A 27693-nucleotide genomic window follows, 5' to 3' on the forward strand; every position below is an offset into this window, starting at 1 on the left:
GGGGGACGGTGGCGGCTCTGGTGGCCTGGCTGCCTTCCTCTCCAGCACGCCTACGTGCGGGGCTCTCGCGCAGGGGAGAGCTTGCTTTTCTTGTCACAAGAACCCCTCTGCGGTCGGTGTTGTGCCAAGCTGAAGCCATGCAGCACACTGGCTCGTTCCAGTTTCTGGTCCTCCTTTTTCCTGGGCTGATCGTGGAAGTGCTCTGCTCAGGCATCTCTGTCCAGACTTAAATTCCTGTATCCCTCTGTTTCGCGTGTTCCTCTCTATTAATCCCCACTCTGGCGCAAGGCTCAATTCATATAGGTTTCTCCCCTCTTCTCCCATGTCAGGTGCTGAGAAGATGGCCTCCCCAGGTGCCCCAGGGACCCGCATGACGTCCACAGTCAGTATCAATATTTCTACCCCTTCCTTCTACAACCCACAGAAGAAGTTTGCACCGGTGGTCGCCCCTAAGCCCAAGGTGAACCCCTTCAAAGCTGGGGGTGCGTCAGAGCCGTCGCTGCCCCCACCTCCTGGAGCTGGCGCCCAACGCGCTCAGATGGGGAAGGTGGGGGAGATTCCATCAGCGTCCATGTCCCTGCTGGCAGAAGGTAGGTGAGGGCTGCCGCGGCAGATGTGAGTGTGCATTTCTAAATTCTCAGGGTGTGAGGTCTGTAATTTGGGCTAAATGTGAGAACAGGGGCGTAACTGCTGGAAGCGATGGATAGTCTTGCTGTAGAAGCTGGCAGGTTCCAGAATGAGGTAAAATGATTGTAAAGGGATCTCAACATCCATAGTATCTCCATTAGGAAAGGGGCCAGGAAGGCTGTGTTCCACTGATGCTGGACAAATGCAATGGATTTTTCACAGTATTCCCTGAGTGCATAATTGTGTAACTGCAATCAGTTTCTGGCCAGCGTGTCTGAAAGCAAATATGTTGCAGGGAAGTTGACCCTGATGGTGAGGAATCATGCTATTCTCCTTGTTGATTTATCTCGGCTCAAATTGGTTGTCTCTGACTGTAGAGATCCTTCTTGTGGACTCTGCAGTTGCCATCTTTGCTGCTGAAGATGGGGAGGAAGAAATAGTTGCATGAAAAAAATGGTGGAAGCTACCACAAACAGGAAGTGAGACTTAGAGTTTGGATGGCTTGTTTTACGCTTTCTTTTTTATACTTTTTGCTAGTGGTTTGGGTTGGGTGTGTTTTCCTGTGTAGGATGACTTCTCGCTTTAGTGTGGGGTGTTTGTTTTTTTTAATTTCCTGTGGTGGGGTGGTTTTTTGTTCGGTTGCTGTTGGTTGGTTTTGTGTCCTCTAAGAAGCAGCAGGTTCCTGGTTGTGTGGCTCCCTAGCTGGAATTGATCAGCATGGGGCCACTGGAAGTTTCCCTAGGACCTCTTGCTAATGCTTGGTGCTGCATATTAACCCAAGACTCTGTCAGGGTGTACCTCGGTCCAGACACGCTTGTTCAGATAATAACTACTGTTTTAAATTTCTTCCCTTTCACTGTCTAGCATAGGCTGTGCAACACTGGTTTTCTAGGTTAGTGTGCTAAGTGACCTGATGGCAGGAAGGCTGGTCCTGTGCTCAGAGGAGACAAATTATTAAGCAATTTTTTCCATTTCTCAAGTCACAAGGACCTCAGCATGTTGACACTTCTGTCTCCTAGAACTGTACCAGTTAACTCTGGTGACCTTTTTCTCATATGTTGTTGGCTGGAATCTTGTGTCTGTAATCCAAAGTCCCATCTTAGGCTTTATGATTTTCTGCTATAGTTGTGTGAATTAGGGATGTGTCTGTCAGAAGCTCTTAAACTGACACAAATACATTACCTGAAGTACAAAAGTAGACAGATGGATGTTAATTATTTTTCAATATACAATGCAAGTGGAGGATTGGGTGCTTTCTCCACTTCTGCCTTCCTTATAAACTTATTATGGAAAAATTAACTTGACAGAAAGATCAGCAAAAGAACCATTTGGCTTAAGCTGCTGTGTCACCATCGGGTGAGGGCTGCCAGGAAAACATCTGAAGCACAGATGAACCACTAAAGCTCAGTCATGAGAGAAATGCATCTGATTTGATCCTTCTCTGATGCATCTCTTCAATCCTTCTCTCCCTCTCCTAGACACTCCCCAGACAAATAGTAATATAATGTAAAGCCATAGCAGTTGGTCTCTTTGTCTTAAATGACAGTATGGCTAACTTAGTACTGCTGTAGGAATGTTACGTTTAGTATTGATCATTCTGTCAATCTGATATAGTAACTTTGTGGGGAACTTTTTTGTTTGTGTGAATAATTCATAAAACAGGCTTTTAGTGCATCTGAAGCAATGTGACAGCAGATCAGGCCTTCGTTTCTGCAATATTCTTCATCTTTTCAATAAACCAAAAGGCAAGCAGACACAAGCTTCATCCCAAACTAGTTTCAAAGAAAAAATACCATCCAAGTATTACTTCACCTGCCAAGCGGAATTTCTATGGCACAGTAAGGCTTGGAAGTGGTGCTGCATGCCAGTGCAGTTTATGCATTCCACTGGCTAATAAGATTTCAGCTTTCCTTTTCTGAAAGGGCAGTATCATCTCCCTTAGGTTACAGATGAGAAGTCTTTATAAAGTCTGTTGACAACAGCTGGATATAAAGATGAGACAATTCAATTACTACTGTTAAAAGTTTCACATGGTGTAGCAGGAGTGGAAAACTTGGTCTTTCACCTTACTGCTGGTTGGAGCTAGCTAGGAAGAGAGGCAAGTGTCCAGAAGAAGGGAAGTGGAAGTTGCACCTCCTTGTCTTCAGTGTTCTTTGCTGCTTGCATAATAAGAGGACTTCTCCCATACATGGTGAAGGGAAGAGGATTCACATTTGACTATGTTGTAGTAGAAAATGTCTCTTTTTGCCTGTTCCATATCTTTGGCAAATATGAATAGGTGGAAGCAATGGGGTTTTCTTCTAGGAGATTGAGGCACTCTGGTGATTTTCAGCCTGCTTAAAAGGGTTCTGGAAAATTTCTCATGCACTAATCTGTATTGGGCATGAGGACGTTTTAGCCTCTTAAAGGAAAGCTGTTTTCATCTCCCAGAAAAATAAAGCAGCTTCAGAGGTTCCCCATATGCATAAGGGGTGGTTGGTCCAACTGGCTTTTTTTCGCACGCTCGTTTCTTGTAGTGCTTACTAGCCAGCCGCAAGGTGCCAGCTTATGTTCCTGTAACAGTGCAGGCTCTTCAAGGTCCCGGGTTGTCCACTGGCATTCCTTCAAGTGCTGCTCTCTGTTCAGCAGTCTGAGCTGGTTACTGGCGAGAGAAGCACATGCTAGGGACCAAAGACTGAGAGGAGGAGTGGGAAAGGGCATAGTAACATGGCTTACATAGTAAGCCATGTTTCCTAATTATACAAGAACTATTCCCAGGAACTAATTGCAGTAACTACCGATGAAAGTTTATACGATGGCAAATACCTTTGGGCAAGGTGAAAGCCAGCCTGTGGAGTTCATTTGTCCTTGATGGGTGCTGGGGTCCCCTAGGTACGGACGAACTACTTGCTGTGGTACCTTTAAGACTCCTTCTGGGGTTTGTGCTGGCTAAGACTAAGAAATGATACAAACCTGCTTTTATTCTCATTCTTCCCCATAGAGCTGCCACCACCACCTCCTCCCCCACCTGGAGAGGAGGCAAGTTTCTCCTCAAACTGTGCTTTTCCCCCACCCCCACCACCCTTTGAAGAGCCTTTTCCACCAGCCCCAGAAGATGTTTTTCCTTCTCCTCCTCCTCCTCCGCCACCGATGTTTGATGAAGGGCCTGTGAACAAGGTACCTGCCCCACAGGTGAGTGAGGTCAAGGGAAGTACAGTTTCTTGTGATGCTCTGTGAATTGGGACAGCTTCGCACTGCTCTCTGAACTCAGCAGCAGGAAGCCGTGAGATCTGGGAAAGCAGAAAATGCTACCACGCCACGGACCAGCATAGGTTAGGGTCAACTGGCTAGGCTGCATCTCTGCAGATGAAGGACCTGGGGTTCCTGGTGGACGGTGAGTTGAATGTGAGCCAGCAATGCACCCTTGTGGCAATAAAGGCCAACCACACGCTGGGCTGCGTTTGTGAGAGTGTAGTCAGCAGGACAAGGACAGTGATTATTCCTCTCTCTTTGGTGCTAGTGAGGCTGCGTCTTGGAAGCTCAACTGAAAACAGTTCTCCTAGTATATAACCCCAGAGGAATCCTGAACTAGATGCAATACAGCAAAGGGTCACAGCCATCATTGGGGGTTGGCGCATGTGATGCAAGAGCTGGGTTTGTTCAGCCTGCAGAAGAGGAGGCCAAGGCAGGGACCTAACTGCTGTCTGCTATAGCTAAAGGAGGGCTGGAGAGAAGACAAATTCTTACTGGGGCACAGCAAGAGAACATGGACACAAGTTGTGGCATGGGAAGTTCCTTTTGGACAGAAGAAAAACCTGTTCCCCTGCAAGGGTGGCCCAACACTGGCAGAGGTGCTCAGAGAGGCCGGGAAATCTGCGTCCTTGGGGATGTTCAGAAGTCACCTGGACAAGGGCCTGAGCTACCTGGTCTAGCTTGAGAGTCAACCCTGCTGTGAGGAGGGTGTTGGACTACAGACCACCAGATGTCTTTTCCCACCAAAATCTCTGTGACTTTTTGGGCTGTGCATTTTCCCACTGTTTGTAGACCTTGGAGACTGTGTCCTGTTCATCCTCAGCAACTTGCTATCCACTCAAAGCAAGGAGCGGATCTGTACCATAGTCCAAAGTATCAAAATCTGCTATTATAAGGGGATACACCCGGTTCTCTGGATGTTCCTGTAATGTGCTCTGCTCCCTCTTTCCTCATGGATGGTGGTATAGGTACGTGGCAAGATGAGCAGCATTGATCTTGAGATTGACTCACTGTCCGTAATGTTGGATGACATGGAGAAGAATGACCCCTTCAAATCCCGGGTGAGCTCTCCAGAATGTTGCAGGTGGAAGAAGAGATTTGCCGAACGGAGGTAGTGAGAAGGGTGCTACTGAAGATTAAAAATTCTGGATAAACCAGAGTGCAAAAGTGTACATGAAGGACCAGAAAGCGTAAATCTTGAAACTTACCAGGACTGCTAAATATATAACAGTATGGGAACTCTTAGCATTGGGGATTTGGGATAGCTGCTGACTTACTGCTATAGACAGCATATTTTTCTCTTCCACCCTGCTGATAACTGCCTGTTTCTCTCTGCTGCTTCCCATTACAGATACCTCCAGGATCCACAGGTTCTCTGGAGAAACCATCAGCCCCAAAAGCCCATGTGGAAATACCATCTGCACCCAGAGATACCCCTCATTCCTTTCCTTCCAAGTTCACTCCAAAGCCAAGTGGAAGCTCATCTTTCAAGCCCCCTGGAGTGGATTTGGCCCCCTCCCCAACCCCATGGGCAGCCCCACAGCAACACAAGGAGCCTGTGGCACCAATCCCTCAACCCCCCTCTCTCCCTCCTGCTCAGCCTACCCCTAAATTCACCCCACCCCCTGTTGCTAGCTCTCCTAAGTCTGGGTCCAAATCAGGTACCAATGTTCCCATGGCTCCCTCAAACTCTACAAGATATCCTACCTCACTTCAGACTCAGTTCACAGCCCCTTCACCTTCAGGTCCCTCCTCACGGCCACAGCCTCCCAATTTCTCCTATGCCCAGCAGAAGGAAAGACCTCAAGTGCAGGTGAAGCCACGTCCCACAGAACAACCTGCTGCTGCAAAAGACACGGTAAGGGATAAAGCCGTGGGACCAGTGTCTTTAGACAGGCACAGCATCACTGGGAGTGAAGCTGGAGGATGAGGAGGGAGGGTCTGTCCCATGCTAGGGGAAGCTGTTACCCATCTGAGAGAGAGAGATAACTAGAAACAGTGGTGGAGAGGAATAGGACTTCACGTAAAGGTGGAAAGAAGCAAGCACAGGGGATGGCAGATCATTCCCCAGAGAGAGACAGAGGAGAGGTAAAGGTGAGAGAAGTAGGTGTATTAGAGACAGGGTGGGAAGGAGTCTGTCTATATGTGTCCTTTGGGACTGAATGTTTCCTCTTCATGCAGCATAGACCCGCAGGCTCCAGTGCAGATCCACCTAGGGGAAACTCCTGTCTGACCATGAAGGAGGTAGAAGAGCTGGAGATGTTGACCCAGAAACTAATGAAGGATATGGAGCATCCGCCCGCAGCAGAGGCTGCTACTTCTGGTGCGTTCCCTCAGTGGACAGCAGTAAGACTAAGGCCTAGGTGGGTCTTCATCTCTCCTAATCCCTTTCTTCTTCCATTGACAGAGCTCTGCGGCTTCTGCCGGAAGCCCCTGTCACGAACCCAGCCGGCTGTGAGGGCCCTGGACTGCCTCTTCCATGTGGAATGCTTCACCTGCTTCAAATGTGAGAAGCAGCTGCAGGGGCAGCAGTTCTACAATGTGGATGAGAAGCCCTTCTGTGAGGACTGCTATGCTGTGAGTCACTGGGATGAAAGCTGCTAGAGAGAGCTGCGCGTGCTGTGGCTGCTCTCTCTTGCTTTCCATTTCTCCTTCCATCTTGCCCGTCTGTGGTGTAGCCTCCCAGAGGTGGGGGGACTGTATTAACGTGTCTTCCATGTTTCCTTTGGGCTTCAGGGGACCTTGGAAAAGTGCAGCGTCTGCAAACAGACCATCACAGACCGGATGCTGAAGGCCACTGGTAACTCATACCATCCCCAGTGTTTCACCTGCGTGATGTGCCATACCCCTCTTGAGGGGACCTCTTTTATTGTGGACCAGGCCAACCAGCCTCACTGTGTGGATGACTACCACAGGTATGGAGAGAGGACATGCGTGTGGTGTTTGAAAGAAGGCAGATTCCCTCACACCTGTTTAATTTTGCTGCCAGTATGGGGTTGGGTTGCCCATGTGGTCTGTTGGACGTGAAGTTAAAAGTGAGTCAGCAGTGTGACTTGTAGCAATTAAGGTCTTTTTTCCACCTGAACTTCTTTGTGATTTATTATTCTTCTGCTGCTAATACTATTGTACGGCAGTGAGGAACTTGCATTGAATGTCACCGTGGTGGTGATGGTCTCCTCCGTATTTTTGTGTGTTGCAGGAAGTATGCTCCACGCTGCTCAGTTTGTAGTGAGCCTATCATGCCAGAGCCTGGAAAGGATGAGACAGTGCGTGTGGTGGCACTGGAGAAAAATTTCCACATGAAATGCTACAAGTGTGAGGTAAGCCTGGTGGCCCCACTCCTCCCATCTCCCGCATGCCCATCACCAGCAACTGGGCACCTTTGTTGTCTGTCCTGACCAAACACTAAGGTGGTTTTGAGTGCATTTGGAGCATTTTTGAAGCAGGTTCAGAAAAAGATTAGGCATTCACAGACCACAGGTCCACGAACAAGGACTATGCAGTTGTAGTCTTTACCATCCCTAATACAGTAGCTGTGTATACTGGGGGAACACGCTGGGATCACAGAAGGGGCTTGCTCTTCCCTCAAAATACTATTTTCCATTAAGCACCATCAGAAACAGAGCAGTGGACTGTGAGCCGTTATCCTGACCCAGCGGGGCATTTCTTACGTCCTTGAATGTATTTACCCTGCTGTTGGCTGTCATTGAGCTCTCTCCCTCTTTTCTTTCCCTGTTCAGGACTGTGGGAAGCCCTTGTCCATTGAAGCAGACGAGAATGGGTGCTTTCCACTGGACGGGCACGTGCTGTGTATCAAATGTCACACCGCTCGTGCCAAAACGGCACGTTGAGGAGCTTGGAGTGGGCATACCCTTGAGACCCCTGCACTCAGTACTCTTCCCCTCCCCGCCATTGTCTTACCCCTCTGCCTGACAAGGCAGGTTGCTACCGATGGAGACTATGCCAGAGCAGTTCTTTACTCATGTAGGATTCACCGCTCCTAGACTTCACTCTGCACACCCACCAAGAAAGAATCTCTTCTCCTGTCACCACTTCCTGGCCACAGTGTATTCCAGGCTGGGGGCTATGATCAAGGTGAGTGTACAATCTCTGTTCTCTCAAGACTCTGGAGGAGGAAGACCAGACCTCCACCACTGCCTGGTGGAAACCGCAAGAACAACCCTGTGGTGGGAGCTGGGAGGGGCTGAGCATTCTTCTGTTCCACGGAGCCAAGAACGATGATTTGACCTTAGAAGGTGGAAACCTCCATCTCGGCACTTCTGTCTTCAATTTATTTTTTTTTTTTTTCTCATGCCACCTCATTATCAGGATGTCTTCCTCGGCCCCCTCCCTCACTCCTGGGTGTGGAGGCAGAACATATCGGGAACCTCTGTTACCATTGTTGGAAAAAGCGAACCTACTATAGCTTTTCTGTCTCTAATGGATTTTAATGGCTAACTGTCTTGTTGCTTTTTTTTTCCTTAGCCAGATTAAACTGGCAATGTTTGGAATCCTACTCTGTTCCTGAGTTTGGAAACTTATTTTTTAAAAAAAATCTTTTTCCTTCCCCCAAATTAATCATTTCCCAGTGTGGTTTCTGGACAGCCAGGCTGGGCACCAGAGTAGCAAAGTGGTCCAAAGAATGCATGTTTACAAATAAAGACTGTCATAAGGACGGGCAGCGCATGGTGAGGAGGCATCTCCGAGCATGGATGAGGATTCAGCAGACTGAGGAAAGTCTCCCTGTTCCAATAGGGATTCTTTCACTGCTGTCAGTGAAAGCTGCAGTGTAATTGCAGTGTACTGTCTGGCTCTAAGTGTTACTGCACTGAGCCCCACTTCCCTGGACTCGAAACTCAAACTGAACAAGCCTTTTGAATAACTACACTGTCCAACCACTGTTTGCATTCAATAAAATGTGGGGTTTTTTTCCATTAACACGTGTCTGCTGTATTTGTTTGACTACCCATGAGAATTGCTATCTTAAGCAGTAGAGAATGTATGTATAGTTGCTCTTCCACTTAACCTCCAGAGATGAGGAGTCTGAAAATGGCGCTTCCACCTCTTCGTCTCCTGCTCAAACAGTTTCGTTTCCTACTTTTCTGTGCCTGAAGAGTAGCTTTCATTTAAAGCGTGGAGGAGTACATTTCAGTGCAGCAAGATGGTCGTCTGCTTGATGGTGTCACGGGGAGGCAAGGTATAATCTACTTGCATCAGACTGGAATAAAGTGATCGGTTTGGTTGCTTTGCCTTAACTATTGCTACTCTGAAGATGTTTGTGCTTGATGTTTATGGTTTTAATCATGGTACTGTCTTGGTCAGTGCAGGTGAAACTCCTCTGTGTGGTAAGTGTCAATGCTTCTATGCTTCAACGACATGAAACCTACTCGTATTCTCTTGCCGGTTTTGACTCCTCTAATGACTCCTTGCAAATTTATCCAGTAAATGCTTTGAGGTTTCCTAAAGGATGAGGAAAGAAAAAACAAATTGTACATTTGCTTTCTTTTTCTTACCTGAGTTCTTGCTGGTTTGTAGGTGTTGGTTTGAGTGGTTGTTTCTAGATTATGTGATTAAAAGCTCATGCCCACAAATGCCAAGGAGCACAGAGAAGAGACAAAATGAGGGAGAGGAGCACCCCAACCCTGCTCCTCCCAGAGGTATCAGAGGATTATAGCCCTGGGGTCTGGGTATGAAACCTGCCCAACAGAGTCAATGGGAAGGGCTCTCTGGGTCACCTTGCAGATTAAGGGGAGGTTAGTCCTTCTGAGGGGCATGGGCTGCAGGGGAAGAGCAGTTGGGGACTGTACAGCACTTGTTATGGGTTGTGTAGGGGCAGGATCAAAGGCAGGAAAAGGGAGTGATCAAGGAGAGGAAGCAGCATGGGAAAACCTTGGGGGGGGAAAGGGCACAGAAGAGGCTGCTGCACATATATGGTACGCTGGTTGGGATGTACCCTGTGTGTTGTCAGTGTTATCTGTCCTGTTGTCTTAGTAAACTTAGCTTTTTTTTTTTTTTTTCTTGTGTGGAGGGACTCTCTTCAGTGCATGCGGAGGTCTAAGCGCCAGCAACTGGAAATACCCAAGTGCCGGCGTATTGCGTGGGTGTGTATGTCCCCATGTAATCACTAGCCTAAAAATCAAGTCTGAGTAGCTGGTGAGTGAGTAGGGCAAGAGACTTGATAGTTGTCATGGCTGCGTGTCTGGCAGGATGCTGGGGAGACCAGCCTGAGAGTCAGCTGCTAGAGCTCCCAGGAGGTCAAAGCTACCAGCTGCTCCTGGGTCTGGAAGTTGGCTGCTGGTAAGCCTGGACCGGCTACTGGAGAACAGTTTGCATCTGTGCGTGAGGTGTCTGGGAGAGCTGGGAGTCCTGGGGCCAGCTGCTAAATAGAGCCAACATCTAAGGCTAATTTCTGGAGGGGGTGTGTGTGTGTGTGCACGCACACAAGGTGTCTGAGTGCCTACCACTGGGACAGGGCTGCAGGCTGAGAGGACTCGCCTCCTGGTGCCCGCAGCCAAGGAGACCAGCTTGGGCTCCAGGGCATTAACCCAGCTGCTGGACAGCTGGTCTTAGACCCCAGAGGGATCCATAGTATATATGTATGTATTTCCTGCTAACAGGTTCATCCTGGTCAGCCAGAGAAGGGAGTAGGATCAGGCTGTTTGTGCTGTGCTTGCGTGACTGCTGTGTCTTCTGCCTCAGGCCAGTCATGTACAGTGTGTGTTCATATATATATATGCACATGTTATATATATGTATGTTTTATGTTTGTGAGTGTGTATTGGCAATACGTGCTCAGGCTTGCTACTGGCTGTACCTGAGGACATGGGAGTTGAGCAGCCTCTTCTCTGTCAGGCCAGCTCATTCAGCAGCTCCTCACAGTTGAAGTTGGAAGGGACCTCCCTGCTCAGAGCAGGGTCAACCACAGCGGGTTGCTGAGGAAGGTACCCTGTCAGTTTTTTAATATCTCCAAGGATGAGCACTCCACAGCCTCCCTAGGTAACCTGTTCCAGTGTTTAACAACTCTCACAGTAAGTTCTGTTTTTTTTCCTTACCTTCAAATGGAATTTATTGCATTTTGATAGGTTCCTACTGCTTCTTCTCCTTTCACTGGGTACCACTGAGGAGGGTCTGGCTTCCTCTTCTTCATTCCCTTCCACCAGATATTTATACACAATAAGAGCCACCCAAACCTTTTCCTCTTGAGGCTGAACAGTCCCAGCTCTCTCAGCCTTTCCTCATATGTCAGATGCCCTAATCCTTTCAAAATCACGGTGACCTTTCACTGGACTTGCTCCAGTAAGTCTGTGCCCTTCTTTGCACTAGGGAGCCCAAAATTGGAGAGAATGCTTCAGATGCCTGACCAATGCGGAATAAAGGGGTAGAATCACCTCCCTTCAGCTACATTTGCTAATGCAGCCCAGGTGCTGTTGGCCTCCTTTGCCACAAGGGCATGTTACTGGCTCAAGAGCAAATTACTGTTCACTGTGACCTGTGAGTCCTTTCTTGCAAAGTTGCCTTTCAGCCAGTCAGCACCCAGCATGTACGAGGGCTGTTCCTCCCCAGTTGCAGGACTCTCCATTTCCCCTTGTTCAACTTCACGAGTCTCATCTCTACCCATTGCTCCTGCCTATTAAGGTCCCTCTGAATGGCAGCACAACTGTCTCGTGTAGCGACAGCTCCCAATTTTCTATCACCTGCAAGGATATGCTAAAGTTTACATATGCATGACGCAAGCTCATAATCTTGTGCCAGCCTTATCAGGGCTTATCTTTTAGCCTAGATACCTGCCATGTAGGAACTTTATTATCTATACTTCATGTTGAAGACACTTATTACTAAGACTGAACTTACTGATACGCTAACAAGATTCACATAAGAGCTTATCTTGTCAGCTGTATTCCTTAGGATAGTTGCAGTGACTTGAGTAGCTGAGGTACGTTGTATAAGATGGTTCCTTGTGTATACTCTGCCGCTTCTCATGTTGAATAGAGACCAGCCATCTTGCTGGCAAGGTAAGTTGCAGGTCGTTAGATCTCCGCTTCTTAACCCATCTGTCATTTATGATTAAGCAAGACCTTCCCAGGAGCAGGCATGTTAATTTATAGTCTTAAGAATTCGGAGCATTATACAATTATGGAAACACTGATAGCTACCTACAGTAAGTAGCGGATTGCTGAATGACTAGCACTTACCTTCTTCACCAACCTAGAATTAGCTCAAGCACTGAAAAATACATCTCAAGGTGATTACTCTTGACAAAGACTTAGGAACATCAGACTGAGATGTTTCCTACCCCCCACCCTGGACAGTCTATTCTGCAGCAGAAGGAAGTATTACTCACATGCATTTCATCAAACTACAGCGGTACCTTCTAATACTTCTCACAGTTTAGGGGTAAACACAGGAGCTGTAAAAAGATAGACGTGGCTAATGCATGGATACAGCTATAATTGGGTTTACAGAAAAAAGTCTGAAGTGTCCAGCTACGTATGTATTCTTTAATCCTAATGCAACTGCATTTCCACATTAAATCTGCAGTTAAATGACAAAGACCATTGGCTGAAACAACTAAATATGGATGTAAGGACCCTGCTGGAACTTATATACATGCTAAAGTAAAGGTCACAATCCTATTTGAAATAAGCCAAAGAACTCCAACACAGCCTGCTCTGCCATAGGTTTATTTACAAAATATTATTTACAGTCTATAACTGGCTTGAGCTCTGATAAATAATATTTCCTCCACAGAGAAGGAATAAGACAGACCACCTACACATTTTTCTGTTACAAATACCCTATCCAGCCAAACAAGACTATTCTCTCTTTTAAAAAAGGGGCAGAAGAAAAATGGGTATCTAAAGGGTTTTCTGTCCATGCCACAAGTAAAGGTATTAAGCAGGTTGGAGAGATGTAAATCTCCCAGCTGAAGTGCGCATGTGCAAAAGAGCAACATGCTGAGGTTACATGACCACACAAGTTACAGCAGGGTGTGCTGCTACTCCCAACTTCTCCTCCAAAAAAGAAGTACACCATGACTTGGTGTTTAAGGCAAGAATAGCTCAAATAAAAAAATATATCCCTTACCAGCAGCCTTGTGAACGACTGAATAGTTTGTTCCTGTTGTAAAATAAGAAAAACAGAAGGCTGCTGAAGTGAGAAAAGACGTATGCCAGGGAGTGAATGGGCCCGGTCTCTACGTGTCTGTGTCCTTGTCTGCATTCCCTGAATGTCCCAGTCACTCTGAACCCTCATCTCCAATCTTAAAACATTATCCACCACCTCCAACCTGCTTTGTATGTATCCTTGTTTCCATGTGATATACTGAGGGTCTGAAACTCCAGCATGTGGACTACAAGGACTACTTAGCACCGCAGAGAATGGACTACGGAAGACCGGGCTCAGAACAGTTTCTATGACCAGTGCTCTGAAACGTACTGATGGCTGCTGTAGAGCTAAAGCAAGGGGGAACAGAAATGAGAGCAGGTGGTGTTGCCTCATGAGTTTTTTTCAGTTCTGTTTTTTTCGCTTTGCTTGTCCCAGTCACTCATTTGGAAGCAATTGCCATAGGAATGATTCCAAGTGATATCTGGTAAGAATGGGAATTTTTAACAAGCTTAAGAGAGGAACGACTGATCACTCCTTAAAGCCTTGGATGCTACACAGGATCCTCTTCTGGTGGCCTGGAAGTGACACTCCCATCTGTTTCAAGTCCCTGAAGGAAATGGGAAAAGAAAGGGAAAAATGAATTGCCATTCTTGTTCCTTGGGGACTAGGATGTGGGTAAGGGCAGAAACAGTTACCAACCATCAGTTCAGAAAGCTTCCTTTCCCTAAGTACCTCCTACTACACCTACCTTTTCTCTAGAGGGAAGAAACCTCTAGATGTTCCTGCCCTTCCCTGGCTATCTCTGCCCACCCTGTCAATTGGCTCCTCCCACCTTGTGACTGCCCACCCTGTCAATTGGTTCCTCCCACCTTGTGACTAGGCCCGTCCTCCCATTAAATCAGGACCATGTCCATGTCAGCTTGTGATATGGGCTGTGTCTCAACCCTTTAGCAGGTCTGTCCCTGCACTGTGCCTGCTCAGTTGTTTTATGTAACTGCCCTGGTTGGAGCTGGCTATATGTCTCCAACCCTACAACAGAACACGGCTGTCTTCGTAAAGCATCTGACCTGAGTCCTTCGAAGGAGCCCAGAAGGACTTTGCTCTATTACAGAACAGTGCCTGGCTGATGGCGAAGGGGGAGGGTGGGACACGACAATATCACTAGCCCGTCAGGAGTTCAAGGCAAGAAAATTATCTGATGAAGTCCTACAAGGGTGGGGAGAGAGTTCTGGTTAGAGAACTGTCTGCCATCTGTCGCTTCCCCTTGCTGTTTGTGTCTGATCAGAGCAGCTCAGACCCCTGAAGAGCCTCAAATATGGACAGTTAGGGAATTAGTCTCGCAGTTTGGGCTGATCCCAGTTGTTCTGGGCTGATTCTTCCCTTTTAGGGCAAGAAGCTAGTCCACTTCCATTTAACTATATAGAGAAGGATGGAGAGAAGCCTCCCAGCTGTGCCTGTTCAGATAGCACAGGGACAGACACAGCTATTTGTAGCATAGCCCGGGGTGCCTTGTGGGACCTTAGCCTGCCCTTACTCAGCAGTGAGCTCCAGAATGGACTCCATGGTGTCCAGGCCGGCAGTGCGAAAGTTGGAGATGTAACGCTTCATGCGAATAGATTCCAGCCACTCGGGGATAGATCGATAGGGGATCCCATCAGATCCACTGCAGCTGGGGAGCCGGAGTGTTACCCTAAAGACAGATAAAACCGTCATTAGCCAGGCAAATACTTTAAATGGCCAGCAGTATGAGATAGTAGCCAAAGGGCAAGCACCCTCTGCCAGGGCTAGGCCAACTTCTCTGCTCTCGGCACAGTGAGGTAGGACTGCCCAGGCCAATGGCTATGCCCTCTGTTGTCATGAGAGAGAGATGACTGCTATCTTCTGCACACAGAGCATTCAAGGTGCCTCTTGCCAGTTTGCATTGCTGGCACTGCTGTATTTTCACCTCTTCTGCTGGAGACAGGGAGGTGAAAATCTCCCAGTTAACCTCTCCTCATCCGGCGATAGCCTGCTTACCTGGGATCAAAGTCTGCAATAGGCCGGAGGAGCTGCGGACTTGAGATGAAATGTTGCAGCTGTGCCCGGATTTCCTGAAAATGAGGCCTCCTCATCCGATCGTGTGACCAGCAGCTCTTCATGAGCTCATAGAGGACAGATGGGCAGTCCACAGGTGGGGGGAGCCGGTACCCATCTTCTAACCTTTTCATCACCTGCACAGAGGGCAGAGAGAAACCTCACCAAGAGCAGAGAGTGCGAAAGAGGAGCCAGGGACCTCTGTGGGGCTCAGAGCAGGCAGTTCACCATTTTGCACAGTGTGCAGTCAGGGAGGGGTTGAAGCAGATTACATGTGTATGAAGTAGGGTTTGTGTAGCATAGCAAAGGATCAGGACATCTAAGGGATGTCAAAAAGTGAAGTGGCATATGCATGTACTTTCAATCCTGTACTAGCTTAGCTCCCGTTTGCCATTCAGGGCATGTGTTCATGAGAAGTGAGGACCAAATGATCCTGGCACAGGCCTGGTGAGAAAAGGGGAACCAGACTCTGAGGAATGATTTCAATAGCATGTGCTAACCTCACACATGTGCTGAACCTAGAAGGAGAGCAGACGTAATACCCTAATACTCCAGAGCCAGAGGAAGGAGAGAAAGAAGCCAACAGAAAACATCTCCATACCCAAAGGCCATGGCTGATTTAACCAGTCTTTAATTTGTCTCATTGCTGTTGACACCTGAACGTGGTTCAGCGGCCCAAACACTTACTGCCCTTGACTTGGTTGCACTGATTTTTAGCAGGGAGGGTGACATAGTAGTTATGTGTTCAAAAGAATGTCAAGACTTCAGGCTGAAGGAGATCTACAAAAGTTGGGCCTACATGCCGCGTTTATGTTTTTTTAAATCATCACTTGAGCTCACTGTCTGTTACCTCTTGATTGGACATGTCCCCATATGGCTTGTCACCAAATGACAGCACCTCCCACATGACAATTCCAAAGCTCCAGACATCACTGGCTGAGGTGAAAATCCGATGAGCAATGGCCTCTGGGGCTGTCCATCGGATGGGAATCTTACCACCCTGTGAAAGAGCAGAGACATGGTGTACCCAGCACGTATCATTGAGCTGTGTTTCTCCAGTTCTTTCATGCAAGGAGCTTACAAAGTGATTCAAAGACTAGACCCACTTGAACCACCCCTGGGGAAATTTCTCAAAAGCACGGAAACACTCGTGCAAAGTGAATGGGTTTAAGCCCTCTGTTCAGTTGAATGCTATGCAAAACCACTGCTGTGGGAGTAAGAGCCTGACACCAGTCACAACTCTACTTTGAATGACACCAGACATTAGAATTGCTGGAACTTTCACCGAAAGGGACCTTTAGATGGCTCCAGTCCAAACCCCTGATCACAGCAGGGCTATCTTTGAAGCTAGATTCAGTTGACTGAGCCGAAACATCAGACCTTTTATTTTGCATGTCATTTTAAAACCACCATCCCTCTCAATCTCTTAGGCAACAAAATCAACATGGACTCCAGACAGAAAAGTACCACCTTCTGAATCATCCACACTGTGACTTGCAGTTTACTATGGGTTTTCCTCAGAGAGTTTCCATCCATATCTTCCCCCAGCCTGGTGTTTCCTATTGTGAAGAAATTCTGCCATTCTTATCTGGCAGAATCCCAATCCCCCTGAGACTACTGTTCATTTACAGGACTGAGAGACGGTTTCTGCATTACCTTGGTTTCATAGGTTCCCTCTGCATCATTCTCTAATATTCGGGAGAGACCAAAGTCAGACACCTTGCATTGAAGACTGCGCGTTACCAGGATGTTGCGAGCGGCCAGATCCCGGTGCACATAGTTGTGTTCTGAAAGGTAGGTCATGCCAGAGGCTATTCCCTGCAGCATGCTCACAAGCTGCACAGGGCTAAATTTTTCCTCATTCTCCTGCACGAAAGAAGCGAGAGAAGATCCCGGTCAACTGACATCAATCTGCTTGGTTTCTAGTTACTGGCCTTATCAACTTGCAAAAGTGGGCATTGGTGAATAAGCAAAAAGGCAATGCTGCAGCCCAGAGGACCCAACAGGTTCTCACTAAGGGACTGGTACTGATCTCCAGAGTCATCATTAGGCCCTTCAACTACCAAAGACAGCACTCTGGACACTGAGCAAACTGGATGGCATCAAGCTTCAACTGCTGATACTGGAAATGTTAGTAAGCAGAATGTAAGTGGATATCTGGATCTTATTTCTAGTCTTCTCTCAAGGTCCTAAATCCAGGTCAAGTGCAAATTCCGGCAGTACACAAGTCTATTATAGATCGGAGTCTCTCACCCGGAGGAGGGTATCCAGCGCTCCATTCTCCATATACTCAGTGATGATCATCATTGGCCTCCCTTGAGGAAGACAAGAAAGTGTCAGCCTTTTTGCAATTCTTCTACTCTTGCCTTTCAATGCTGTCCACACTGCCCCAACACAGAGAACCATATTCAACCCCAGCCAACACCCCCACTCCACTGGCACAGCTGGCAGACCCTTCTGCTTTGACCTCCCCCAATGATTTTGTATTCTTTCTTGTGTCACACATATAACCTTACAGCATCCCTTACATCATCCCAACTTCTCATCCACTCACCAACCCAAGAAGACCTCTCCTAACACTGCCTTATGACTCTGTTGGAAACCCAAACTCCTCCCTTCCTCATTCTCTGCCATAAGGTAACATGACAATGACTGTCTTCTCCCAGCACAATCTCTCTGACAGCACCCTCTCTAAGAAATGCCTGAGAAACGTGCCAGTTTCTGCCCTCATTCCAGGACTCTCTCCCACACACTCTTACTTTTGGTGACAACTCCTTCCAGACGCACAATGTTCGGGTGGTTGAATTGCCCCATAATTGTTGCTTCGCGCAAAAAGTTCCACCACTGTGAGTCTGAATATGTCGACTTCAGGGTCTTAATGGCAACCACGATACGTTCTTTCCCTGGCAGCCGCAGGGAGCCACGATAGACCTCCCCAAACTCCCCTGAGGAGAAGCAGAGGCAAAGTTCATAGATGAATTCACGAATAGGCAGCAAAATAACAGTGTGGGAGAACTGAAAGATGGGGGAGCAACAAGTAACTCACCCTCTCCAATCACATTCTCCATAGTGACACAAGAGACGTCCAGTTCCTTAGTGAATTCCAGCACCCCTCTGCTGGGGTCGTCATATGGTTGCAGGTCTACATAGGGCTTCAACCAGACCTTCTCTATGGTAAAGGGAAACAAAAGACCAAATTAACCTGTCAACTCTTTGGCAAGCTTTGTAGGGTAAAGCTACAAAAGCAGAGGTGAATCCATGGGATTCTGACAATGGCAGTAAACAAATCTACCAAACATACACTGAAGACTAGAGCTGTTATGGGAAGAGGCAAATTACATCAGAAAACCCATGCCAGTGTCTAGTTTGAAACTACTGTTTCTTTTCGTTCCTTCCAACCTATTCCAGGCTTCTCCCTGGTTCTACTTGTTTGAAGCTCACCTCGATCAAAGCCTGAAGTATTGTAATCTGGCCGTGCTTGTCTCCGACGAGCCCGCCTGGAACATAAGAAGCAGTCATGAAAGTAAAATGGGCTGCAGACAGCAAAGAGAAGAGCAAGACTTCCAGCGTGTCTGCCCTAGTTGGTCAGGGACAGAGTTCAGGGTAGAACAGAGCAAAGTGGAACCAGACATTGCACCTACGTGGCAGGGTACAGCTAGCAAGAAAATGTGATGCTTCATTTACATTTAGAAATGGAGCTGTTTCCATGCAGGTAGTTTTGTTGATCCTTCTGCTTGCTGAATGACAGATGAATTTCTATTTATTTTATGTTTTCTGTACACTTTCAGTACAATATCTGATCTTCTTAAAACCGAACAATAGCAGCCTTATAGACATTTAGAAAGGAAGTAGAATTTTGTATCTGGGTAGAAGACCACTAAAGTAATGTCATATGGAAAATGGTTTTAAATGACTGGATACATGTATGGCCAATGAACTGATGAGCAGCTACAGAAATGATTGTACCATAACAATATTTTTATTCATCTGTCATGGCAACAGTATGATAGTGCTGGATTATAAAAAAAACCCAACTGAGAAATCACCACATTTTCCTCTGTTCTCAGCAGCAAGCATTATTTTACAGATATCCTCCAAATTACCCTGTTAATCAAAATTACTGACTGAGATTCATTCCATCTTGCCACAGCACACTGGTCTTACTCTTTCTTCTCTAACTAACCTCTACTTAACCAATATCCTCTGAGAAATCAGGGCTTTCGTCCCTTTCTCAAGCTCCCATAGCTCAGCTATTCCTCCAGCTATACCTTTTTCAATACCAAAAATCAACACTTACTTTCGCCGAAAGATGAGAAATCCCACAAGCAGCCCAATAAATAGTAGAACTCCGAAGATAATAGAGACTACGACTCCACCAGACAGAGCTCCTGTGTCTGCAGAAACAAAGAGAAAGGCCATATCATTTAAAAGACCAAGAACTATTTGTCTGGAATGTAGCAAACCAGCTTCTACCAGCCAATGGCATTAGGTAAGCTGCAGCCATTTGTTTTCTAGGCGGCACAGCCACCAGATTTGAGTCCTATCATAGTTATTCATGTGCACGGAGCACCTTCTGGTGGGTATCTGGTTGACTCTTACCTACAGTCTTGGTCTTCTAGTTGCGTAATTTGTCCCTATGCCTAATTTCCCACATAAATGCCATAACACTTTCAAAAATGAAGAACAGCTGTTCTTTCCCTCCCACTCCTCTCCAACTACTCTTTCAGATCAGACCTTTCTTCCTGCTCTGTAGCTGATTGAGACTGTGGCACAGCAAAGACATTATTTTCCCCAGCAGTCTAATTTGACTCTCCTCTTCTTGCTTATTAAATTAATTTCCTCTTCCCCTTCCATCAATATCTGCGTTTGGTCCTTTGCCTAATTACCTTGACAGAAGCCACTGTCTGCTTAGGACTTTTGAAATGAACAGGTACTGACCTATGAACTTGTAGTCTAACATCATATTCCTGCTTTCTCAAAACTAAATGTCAGGTGGTTCCATTTTGTGTTTGGACAGCATTCAGATGGCTTACTCCATTTAGATTCTGAAGTTAAAGGCATCCATTTCCATACAGTATACTTGAATTCATCAGATGAAATGCTAAATGACCTCTGTTGGTGAACTCTGTGTTTTTAAACCTTATTTCCCATAGCTTAAAAAACTCTTTAAAGAAATCAAAAATACATTACTGAAGTGTTTGTATCCATATCTAATGAGAATCTACATTTTTAAATGTTTTCCATAAAGAGATTCAGGAAAATATCCAAAAGAAAGAAAATTCCTACAGAAATTGTTTCAATAAATGAGCAGATTTTAAAGCAAGAAACAGCTTGTGTGACAGAGACAACTGTGTCTGGAAGTGTTTCCTAACATCCAGTCCAATGGTCAGCATCCGTAAAGCCTAATTAACACTTGTTATTCTTGCTCAATTTGATGCTGACTCATCCCACTAAAATTATTAAAAATCACCAGCTTAGTTAAGCAGAAATCAAGAGGCAGAGCTAATGTTCTTTTTTGTTAAAATAAAAAAATCAAGATTTGGAAGGTGAAATAATATCTTTTATTAGTTGTGGAGTCCCCTTGTCTGGAGATTTTCAAGACCTGCCTGGATGCAGTCCCGAGTAATGTGCTCTAGGCAATCCTGCTTTAGCAGGGGAGTTGGACTAGATGATCTCTAGAGGTCTCTTCCAACTCTGAAAATTCCATGATTCCATGATTAACAAAATGGACAAGCTTTAAGGAACATAGCACCTCCGCAGGAAATTAAGGCATCTAAATTCTCAAATTCATATTTTGAAAAAATTGCCTCCCCCTGCAAAGCTTGTTCCACTAATATCCCTAGACCATTAAACTAAACAATGCTTCCGGTATTATCAAAAAAAGAACTCCCACCAAATGAAACCTTGTTGGCACATCTTTTTAATCCCTTTCATATTCAAAATACCTCTGTCTTGGCATGATAAGGTGATCCACTTTTGTTTTAAAAAAGCATAATCTTGATGAAAGTATTTTCTAACATGTCCTTTTATAATCAAAACTATCTAAGGTACATGTTAAATTACATATTTCCCACAAAACCTTTGTGGTATATTATTCTATTGGTTGAAGATCATTTATGCCATCATCATTTGGCATTGCGACTTCATGAAAACTTTACCAAAAGCTCCTGGTGCCAAAAAAAGCCCAATCTTTAAATTATATTCCAATCATGGTATCACAACCCTTTATCAGCTTTTACACACTTAACTAACTCAACTATTTGGTAACATTAAGGTATGCCTTTGCTTTCTTCCGTGTCCTTATTTCATTACAATAAAGCTAGCTTTTCAAAGGCACCATTTCAACAGATGTATTTCTAAAATTATCCACAAGGTCAATAGGAGGATCTGTGAATGTGTGGAATGAAAAGAGAGCAAACTCCACTACAGAAAATTTTTTATAAAGGGGAAGTCTCTGGGTAACCCAGAGGTTGGATGTGAGGCCTGTATTAGATGTTCTTTGACACAGGAGAAAGGTCTTCCTTGTAGCTTCAATAGCTTGGCCTTCTACACTTTGGGCTTTGGCGGAGGAGGCGGCACATACCATCTTTTGGGGCAGAATTACATTCAGGGGCTGGACTACATACAATGGAAATTATAAAGCTGGAAAAAAATAGTGGTGAGGTCCTTGTGAGTTCTCCTTTTCACCAGTAACTTTGATAGGACAAGGGGGAATGGCTTCAAACTGGAAGAGGGTAGATTTAGATTAGCTATCAGGAAGAAATTTTTCACTGTGAGGGTGGTAAGACACTGGAGCACGTTGCCCAGAGAAGTTGTGGAAGCTCCATCCCTGGAGGTGTTCAAGGCCAGGCTGGATGGGACTTTGAGCATCCTGGTCTAGTGGGAGGTATCCCTGCCTATGTCAGGGGGGTTGGAACTAGATGATCTTCAAGGTCCCTTCCAACCTAAACCATTCTATGATTCTATGAACTTTCACACAAAAGGAGGCATATGGTAATCATTTTGCTAACATTCAAACTTAGAAATGTCTTCCGGGAGAATTAGATGAAGAGCTGGTAAGTAATTCCCCAGTACCACACACAAACCTGAGACTGATCAGTTCTGAATGGGAAAGTACAAGTGGATTTTCAATGACAGCAAGGGAACAAGATAAATGTCTCATTGTTCTACATTTTTACAAAGCAACAGGCTTGGCGCTGGTGACAAGGAACTCAGGAGTGTGTTATCTGTGCCTGACAGCTCGCAGAACACAAGAGATCTGTGTATCATGTGAATATACAATCTGGTGGAGAAGGGAGTTTCTCCCAAATGAGATACCAGTGGTTGTCCTTTACCTGGCGGAAGGGTGCGGAATTCCTGCTCTGGGGAGTAGGGCCCAGGCCCGAGGGGTGTGATGGATCTCACACGAAGCAAGTAGGCTGTGTCTGGCTGCAGGTCTGTCAGGGTGACATTTGGCTCAAGAAGGTGCTTCACTGTGTAACGTGCCTCCTCTCCCTGCAGAAATCAAATGAGGTCAAGTAACAAATACATGTTGAATAAAGAGGACACTTCCACCCCTTTGGGTGAAAGGTGGAAGAATAAATGAGGCAGACCTCACCTTCTCAAAGAACATGACCTCATACTCCACTGAGGTACGGCTGCGCTGCCGTGGGGCAAGCCAAGAAACAGAGAGACTACTGTCATCTCTTTGTGTCAGGATAAAATGGGATACTGTCACTGGAGCTGCAGGGGAGAGAACAGACAATATCAGGAAGAAATACAAACATAATGCAGACTAGGCACTCTCTCCACCAGAATCTCTCTCTTTCCTTCTCTGGTCATATCAACTGGAACAGACTCTCATTGCCACTGCCACTCCCTCGTCTTTTTTTCTTCTGTGGCAAAAGGGAAATGAGGTCTCTGGCTGTAATTAATTGCTTTCCCTGAACAGTATGCTTCTACCCCAACAGTGGAAGCCTAACTTTGTTTGGCCCTCAAAACAAAAATCAGTGTTCCAAGAAATTACATTTAATCCAGCACTGCACTGATTCAATTTGAAATAAAAATGTTAGGATTTTATGCTCATACAGCAGCAGTAACAAAACTATCCTATGTGATTTATGAATGCAGCCCGATTTCATAAGGGTACAGTGAAATTCAATGCTCAAAATCTCTCAGCTGACAGCAAATGCGTGTTGTTCATGGATAAAAAGATAATTCTCAACAGTCTGCAAAGACTGAAGACTCAAGCCTGGTGTCTCCTTGTCCTTCATCATCACCAGGAAGTGATGAGGCAAGCCAAAAGTAGCTCTGCTTTTCTAGCTCAGAGTTGTGCTGCCCCCACATAGCGTCAGGAACAAAAGTCATATTTTGTCACTAAATCAGAACTTGGGGAAAGCACCAAGGCCTGTTGAGCACTGCAATGTCGCGTTTCACAGCACTCTGGAAAGTATTCACAGGACAGCCAAACTAGCCAGCTTGAAGCTAAACTACAGAAATGTGTCAAGAACTTGCATGTTTTTGACATCCTCATTTCTCTGCTTTCAAAGCGCTTTTTTTTTTTTTTTTTCAGTTACAGCAGGGTTTCTGTTGTGTTCGGTCAGATTTGTTGCAATATCCAAGTCATGGAAAATACTTCAAGCCACAGTCCCTGTTCTTCCTGTCACACAGGTAACAATACTTAGGCTGGACTACATTAGTGTATGACAAGGAGGGTTTTATCCTCCTCACATCTGTTAAGTCTTTGGTGGATTCATAGCTCTTGGTGGGTAACAATTACTGCTGCTTGACTTGCAAGGAATATGGCTGATGGACTTTACATGCCAGAGGCAGAGGTACCTTAGGGTTTTTATCATACCATACCAACACATGCGGCAGACAAAAAAAGATAGAGAAAACTTGAAACATTCACAGAGATTTCTCTTCCTTTTCCTGATGAGCAGGAACAACTTCTCTCTGCGTCTGCTAACCTGCATGTCCAACTGCAACCCAGACAGCTGGAGCAGTTCTCTGTGGAGCAGGTCCCATTCCTGAGACACCATTATGGGCTTCCACAGCAAACGTGTAGTTGGTGTAAGCTTCCAGGCCGTCCACATCCACAGCAGGTTTAGTGAGACCAGAAGCACTGGGGGAGAATACCACACCAGCCTCACACGGCTCACACAACAGGAAATGGCAGCGCTGACAGAAGACTGTGTAAGTCACATCCTTTCTCCCACCGTGGTCACTGGGCGGCTGCCACCACAGACTCAGCTGCGTGCCAATAAGGGAGAAGCTGACATTGCGGGGAGCTGAGGGGGGGCCTACAAGAAGCATGAAAGAAAGTATTAAAAACAGCTGTTAATACCTAAAGTACTGTGGCAGTTTCCCATCTGCTGATGTATTTCAAATGGAGCCTTCTGTCCCCCCAGCCTCTCCCTCTCTGCTCTCATCTTCATTTCCCACCATTTTGTTTCTTCCCATCTCCCTGTTCATAGAATCACAGAATGATTTGGGTTTGAAGGAACCTTTAAAGACCATCTAGTTCAACCCCACTGCCATGGGCAGGGACATTTTCATTAGATCAGGTTTCTTAAAGCCCCGTCCAACCTGACCTTGAACACTTCCAAACACGGGGCAGCCACAACTTCTCTAGGCAACCTACTCCAGTGTCTCACCACCCTCATAAAATATTCGTACATATGTCCCATCTAAATCTACTCTCAGTTTAAAACCATTGCCTCTTGTACTGTCACTACAGGCCCTGGTAAAAAGTCTTTCTCCATCTTTCTTATATACCCCCTTTAAGTATTGAAAGGCTGCAATAAGATCTGCCCAAAGCCTTCTCTTCTCCAGGCTGAACAACCCCAGCTTTCTCAGCCTTTCTTCATTAGGAGAGGTATTCTAGCCCTCTGATCATTTTTGTGGCCCTCTTCTGGACTCACTTTAACGGGTCCATGTCTCTCTTGTACTGAAGACCCCAGAGCTGGATGCAGTACTCCATGCGGGGTCTCATGAGAGCAGAGTAGAGGGAGAGAATCACCACCTTTGACCTGCTGGCCACGCTTCTTTTTATGCAGGATACAATTGGCTGTCTGGGCTGCAAGCGCACATGGCCAACTCATGTCTAATTTTTCATCCACCAGTATCCCTAAGTTCTTTGTAGGGCTGCTCTCAGTAAGTTCATCCCCCAGTCTGTATAGATACTGTTCTTTCTTTTTATTCACCACTCACGGGTGCAAGCAATGTTCTGGCCCTCTGAAGGTGCTCGGTAAAAGCCTGCGTTGCAGGAACAAGATGTAGCCCCCGACTCATTGGACAAGCTGTTGGGGGGGCACTTCAGGCAGCGTTTAGTCTCCAGGGAGTGACGGTAGAATCCTCGCTGGCAGGCTGTGAGGAGACAAACAAGTCAACATCAGATCAACAATAAATAAAGATCAACAAGAAACCACCTGCCAGTTCTGTTCAGCTTCTTGAACGCTCCTTTATCTGCTTGCTTTTTTTCCATTTTCTTAGCTTACTGAAATATTTAGGTTGGAAAGGACCCCTGGAAGTCACTTAGACCAATCATCTTCTCGGACCAGATAGAGAAGAGATACAAACTCAAGGTAGGATCGACGTTGATAGGACTTGTAGACTGAAGAAGGGGGATCTCATTCATCACAGATGCTGAATGAAAACAGATGCTGATCAATCTCAGAGACTTCTTTCAACATAAACCCAGACTGGTCCCCATCTTGCCCTTCAAGCTTTCCACATCATAAATAAGAGCTGTAAATACTGGCTCCAAGTGCTTGTACTCCTCAAAGTTCTCTGCTTGTTGACTTCATATGGGATAGCCAGTGGCCTTTTTAGCAGAAGCACCTTTTCTGATTTCAAGTGTTGCACTGGAGCAACACCTAGCAGGGCCCTGGGGAACATCTAGATAACTATCAGTTCACCTAACAGCACTGAGTGTAACTGGCGAACATAGACTGCAAGAGAATAGGTGCCACGTGCTTTCTATTTCCAGTTCGACAAAAATAAGCAGCCACGTCTTCCTCTAAGTATAACATCTGTCAGTCTGTTTTTGAAACATTACTATTAGCTTGATCTACAGGAGCACTGGTCTTGTCTACCCGTTAGCTCAAGGTCAATGCTTCACCTCTATAGATATGTAGCAAGGAGAAAATGAGGGAGGAGGTTAAGTAACCTGTGAATTCAATGGTTTACTGGCCTGTGCTAAATGAATCTATCAAATGTACTTACACTAAAGAAACAAACAACCTATCAGTAATCAGATAGTTGAGGAACGCATACACTAATTTTCTGCCACAGCTACCACCTTGCATTTAACTTGAGCATTGAGGGAATGACCCTTTTCATGTTGCACTATAAAAGCAACAATGTCCTGTGTAATCCCTCAGAGATCCCAATGGAGAACACTCTAAAGCCATCTGCTCAGGAGCCTGACACAAATGGCTTACTGTGGTGGAGCACAGCATAGGAAAAGATCCTTTATCCAGAAGACAAAAAAAAAATCCAGCCATTCCTACTATGCGACACAGGGGAACACCTAAGGGACCTAAAAAAATTTCCACTAGCAAAGGCCAAACAAGACTCTTCACCATCAGTCTCAGGAAGAGTCATTATCCTCACTATACACCGAGATCTCTCTCTAGACTGTCATCACAGAAGAAGCTTCATCTCATTTCTGTTGGTCCCGCTTCTTGCCCTGGGATGGCTGGCACACCATCCTGTTAACACAGAATGATGTCAACTGGCCTATGAGTTGCGTAGTAATGCCATCACACAACCATTTGGGGATACTATGACAGCACACAGGCCAAAAGGATTTGCAGCACGTACGCCTAAAGAGCACAGAAAGGAGAAATAATCACAAGAAACAGGAGCAACCAGCACCTTCTGATTTCGGGAAATAACAGAACCACTCAGGAATGAGCCTGTCATTCTGAGTGACAATCATAGAACTGTGTGGTCAGTGCCAGCAAAGGCTGTTGAAAGAATTAAGAGGCTCAAGCATTGATTGTCACCAGCCAAAAAAAGAGATTCTGTTTATATTCAAGATGAAATCACCTCCTTCAGAAACAGGCAAGACGAAGAAAAGTTACTTTGATCTCTAGGCTGCTCACAACTGGGAGCACTCCTACATGCTGCAGTGAAGATGAAAGCTTTGTGCCCACCTACCATTCTGCTCCAGCATAGGATTTCAAAATTCCTGACACTGGATCAGTTTGGGCCAGGAAAGCTTTGACAGCAGCGTCACAAACAAAGCCAGCACAGGACCAGAGACTTCCGTAACGGAGAGGTTCTGATGTTCCCTGGACATTACTACCTGCCATAAATATGGCATGACACCCTCTTATTATCAAAGCTGAGACAGCCCGCAAGTAGATCGGGGAAATTTGGCGATCTTTGCAAGAACAGTTAGCTCTGATGCCAAGAGGGCCGCTGTAAGGCCGCTGTTCCTCCAGGCCTGAGCTCTGGTGCTGCTCCAGCCCTGCAGCCGCAGCCACCTCACCCGCCAGTGGTGCCGACGAGGCCCTTCAAGCAGGAGATCTGCCTCGCAGGGAGACAGCAACGCCTGGTCGGGAGAGGGAGCGCGGGGAGCGAACTCCTCGGGAGACATCCCAGCGAAGGGACAGACCCAGGAGGTGACCCGGCAGGCACCGGCCGGCTGCACCGGGTCACCTCCTCTGA

At 46.2% G+C, this 27693-nt stretch overlaps 2 protein-coding genes across 2 annotated transcripts in view; one reads left to right on the forward strand and one right to left on the reverse strand.

Annotated features, from left to right (window-relative positions):
* Positions 1–333: 333 nt before the first annotated feature.
* On the forward strand, positions 334–7732 carry ZYX (zyxin). The gene is made up of 8 exons (XM_009892324.1): positions 334–590; positions 3608–3798; positions 5210–5716; positions 6040–6181; positions 6266–6435; positions 6595–6773; positions 7058–7178; positions 7599–7732. The coding sequence occupies exons 1-8, from the start codon at positions 341–343 to the stop codon at positions 7707–7709; spliced, it is 1671 nt and encodes a 556-aa protein (XP_009890626.1). The 5' UTR covers positions 334–340; the 3' UTR covers positions 7710–7732.
* A 4791-nt stretch (positions 7733–12523) lies between these two features.
* The window catches only part of EPHA1 (EPH receptor A1), a 37734-nt gene continuing 22564 nt past the window's right edge, over positions 12524–27693 (reverse strand). The window contains exons 5-18 of the mRNA XM_009892335.1: positions 25228–25383; positions 23985–24317; positions 22634–22758; positions 22371–22530; positions 19334–19430; positions 18478–18533; positions 18083–18205; positions 17796–17981; positions 17290–17351; positions 16693–16902; positions 15887–16036; positions 14980–15173; positions 14498–14653; positions 12524–13570 (exon numbers count right to left, since the gene is read on the reverse strand). Coding sequence (XP_009890637.1) covers positions 13492–13570; positions 14498–14653; positions 14980–15173; positions 15887–16036; positions 16693–16902; positions 17290–17351; positions 17796–17981; positions 18083–18205; positions 18478–18533; positions 19334–19430; positions 22371–22530; positions 22634–22758; positions 23985–24317; positions 25228–25383 — 2087 coding nt within the window. The 3' untranslated portion in view covers positions 12524–13491. The remainder of the gene's footprint in view (positions 13571–14497; positions 14654–14979; positions 15174–15886; positions 16037–16692; positions 16903–17289; positions 17352–17795; positions 17982–18082; positions 18206–18477; positions 18534–19333; positions 19431–22370; positions 22531–22633; positions 22759–23984; positions 24318–25227; positions 25384–27693) is intronic.

The sequence above is a fragment of the Charadrius vociferus genome, unplaced genomic scaffold (assembly GCF_000708025.1).
Source record: "Charadrius vociferus isolate BGI_N301 unplaced genomic scaffold, ASM70802v2 scaffold301, whole genome shotgun sequence".
Lineage (NCBI taxonomy): Eukaryota > Metazoa > Chordata > Aves > Charadriiformes > Charadriidae > Charadrius > Charadrius vociferus.

Coding starts and splice junctions, on each gene's coding strand:
- ZYX (XM_009892324.1), top strand. CDS start 341: ATGGCCTCCCCAGGTGCCCCAGGGACCCGCATGACGTCCACAGTCAGT. Junction 5,717..6,039: donor CTGCTGCTGCAAAAGACACG/GTAAGGGATAAA, acceptor CTCTTCATGCAG/CATAGACCCGCAGGCTCCAG. Junction 6,774..7,057: donor TGTGTGGATGACTACCACAG/GTATGGAGAGAG, acceptor TGTGTGTTGCAG/GAAGTATGCTCCACGCTGCT.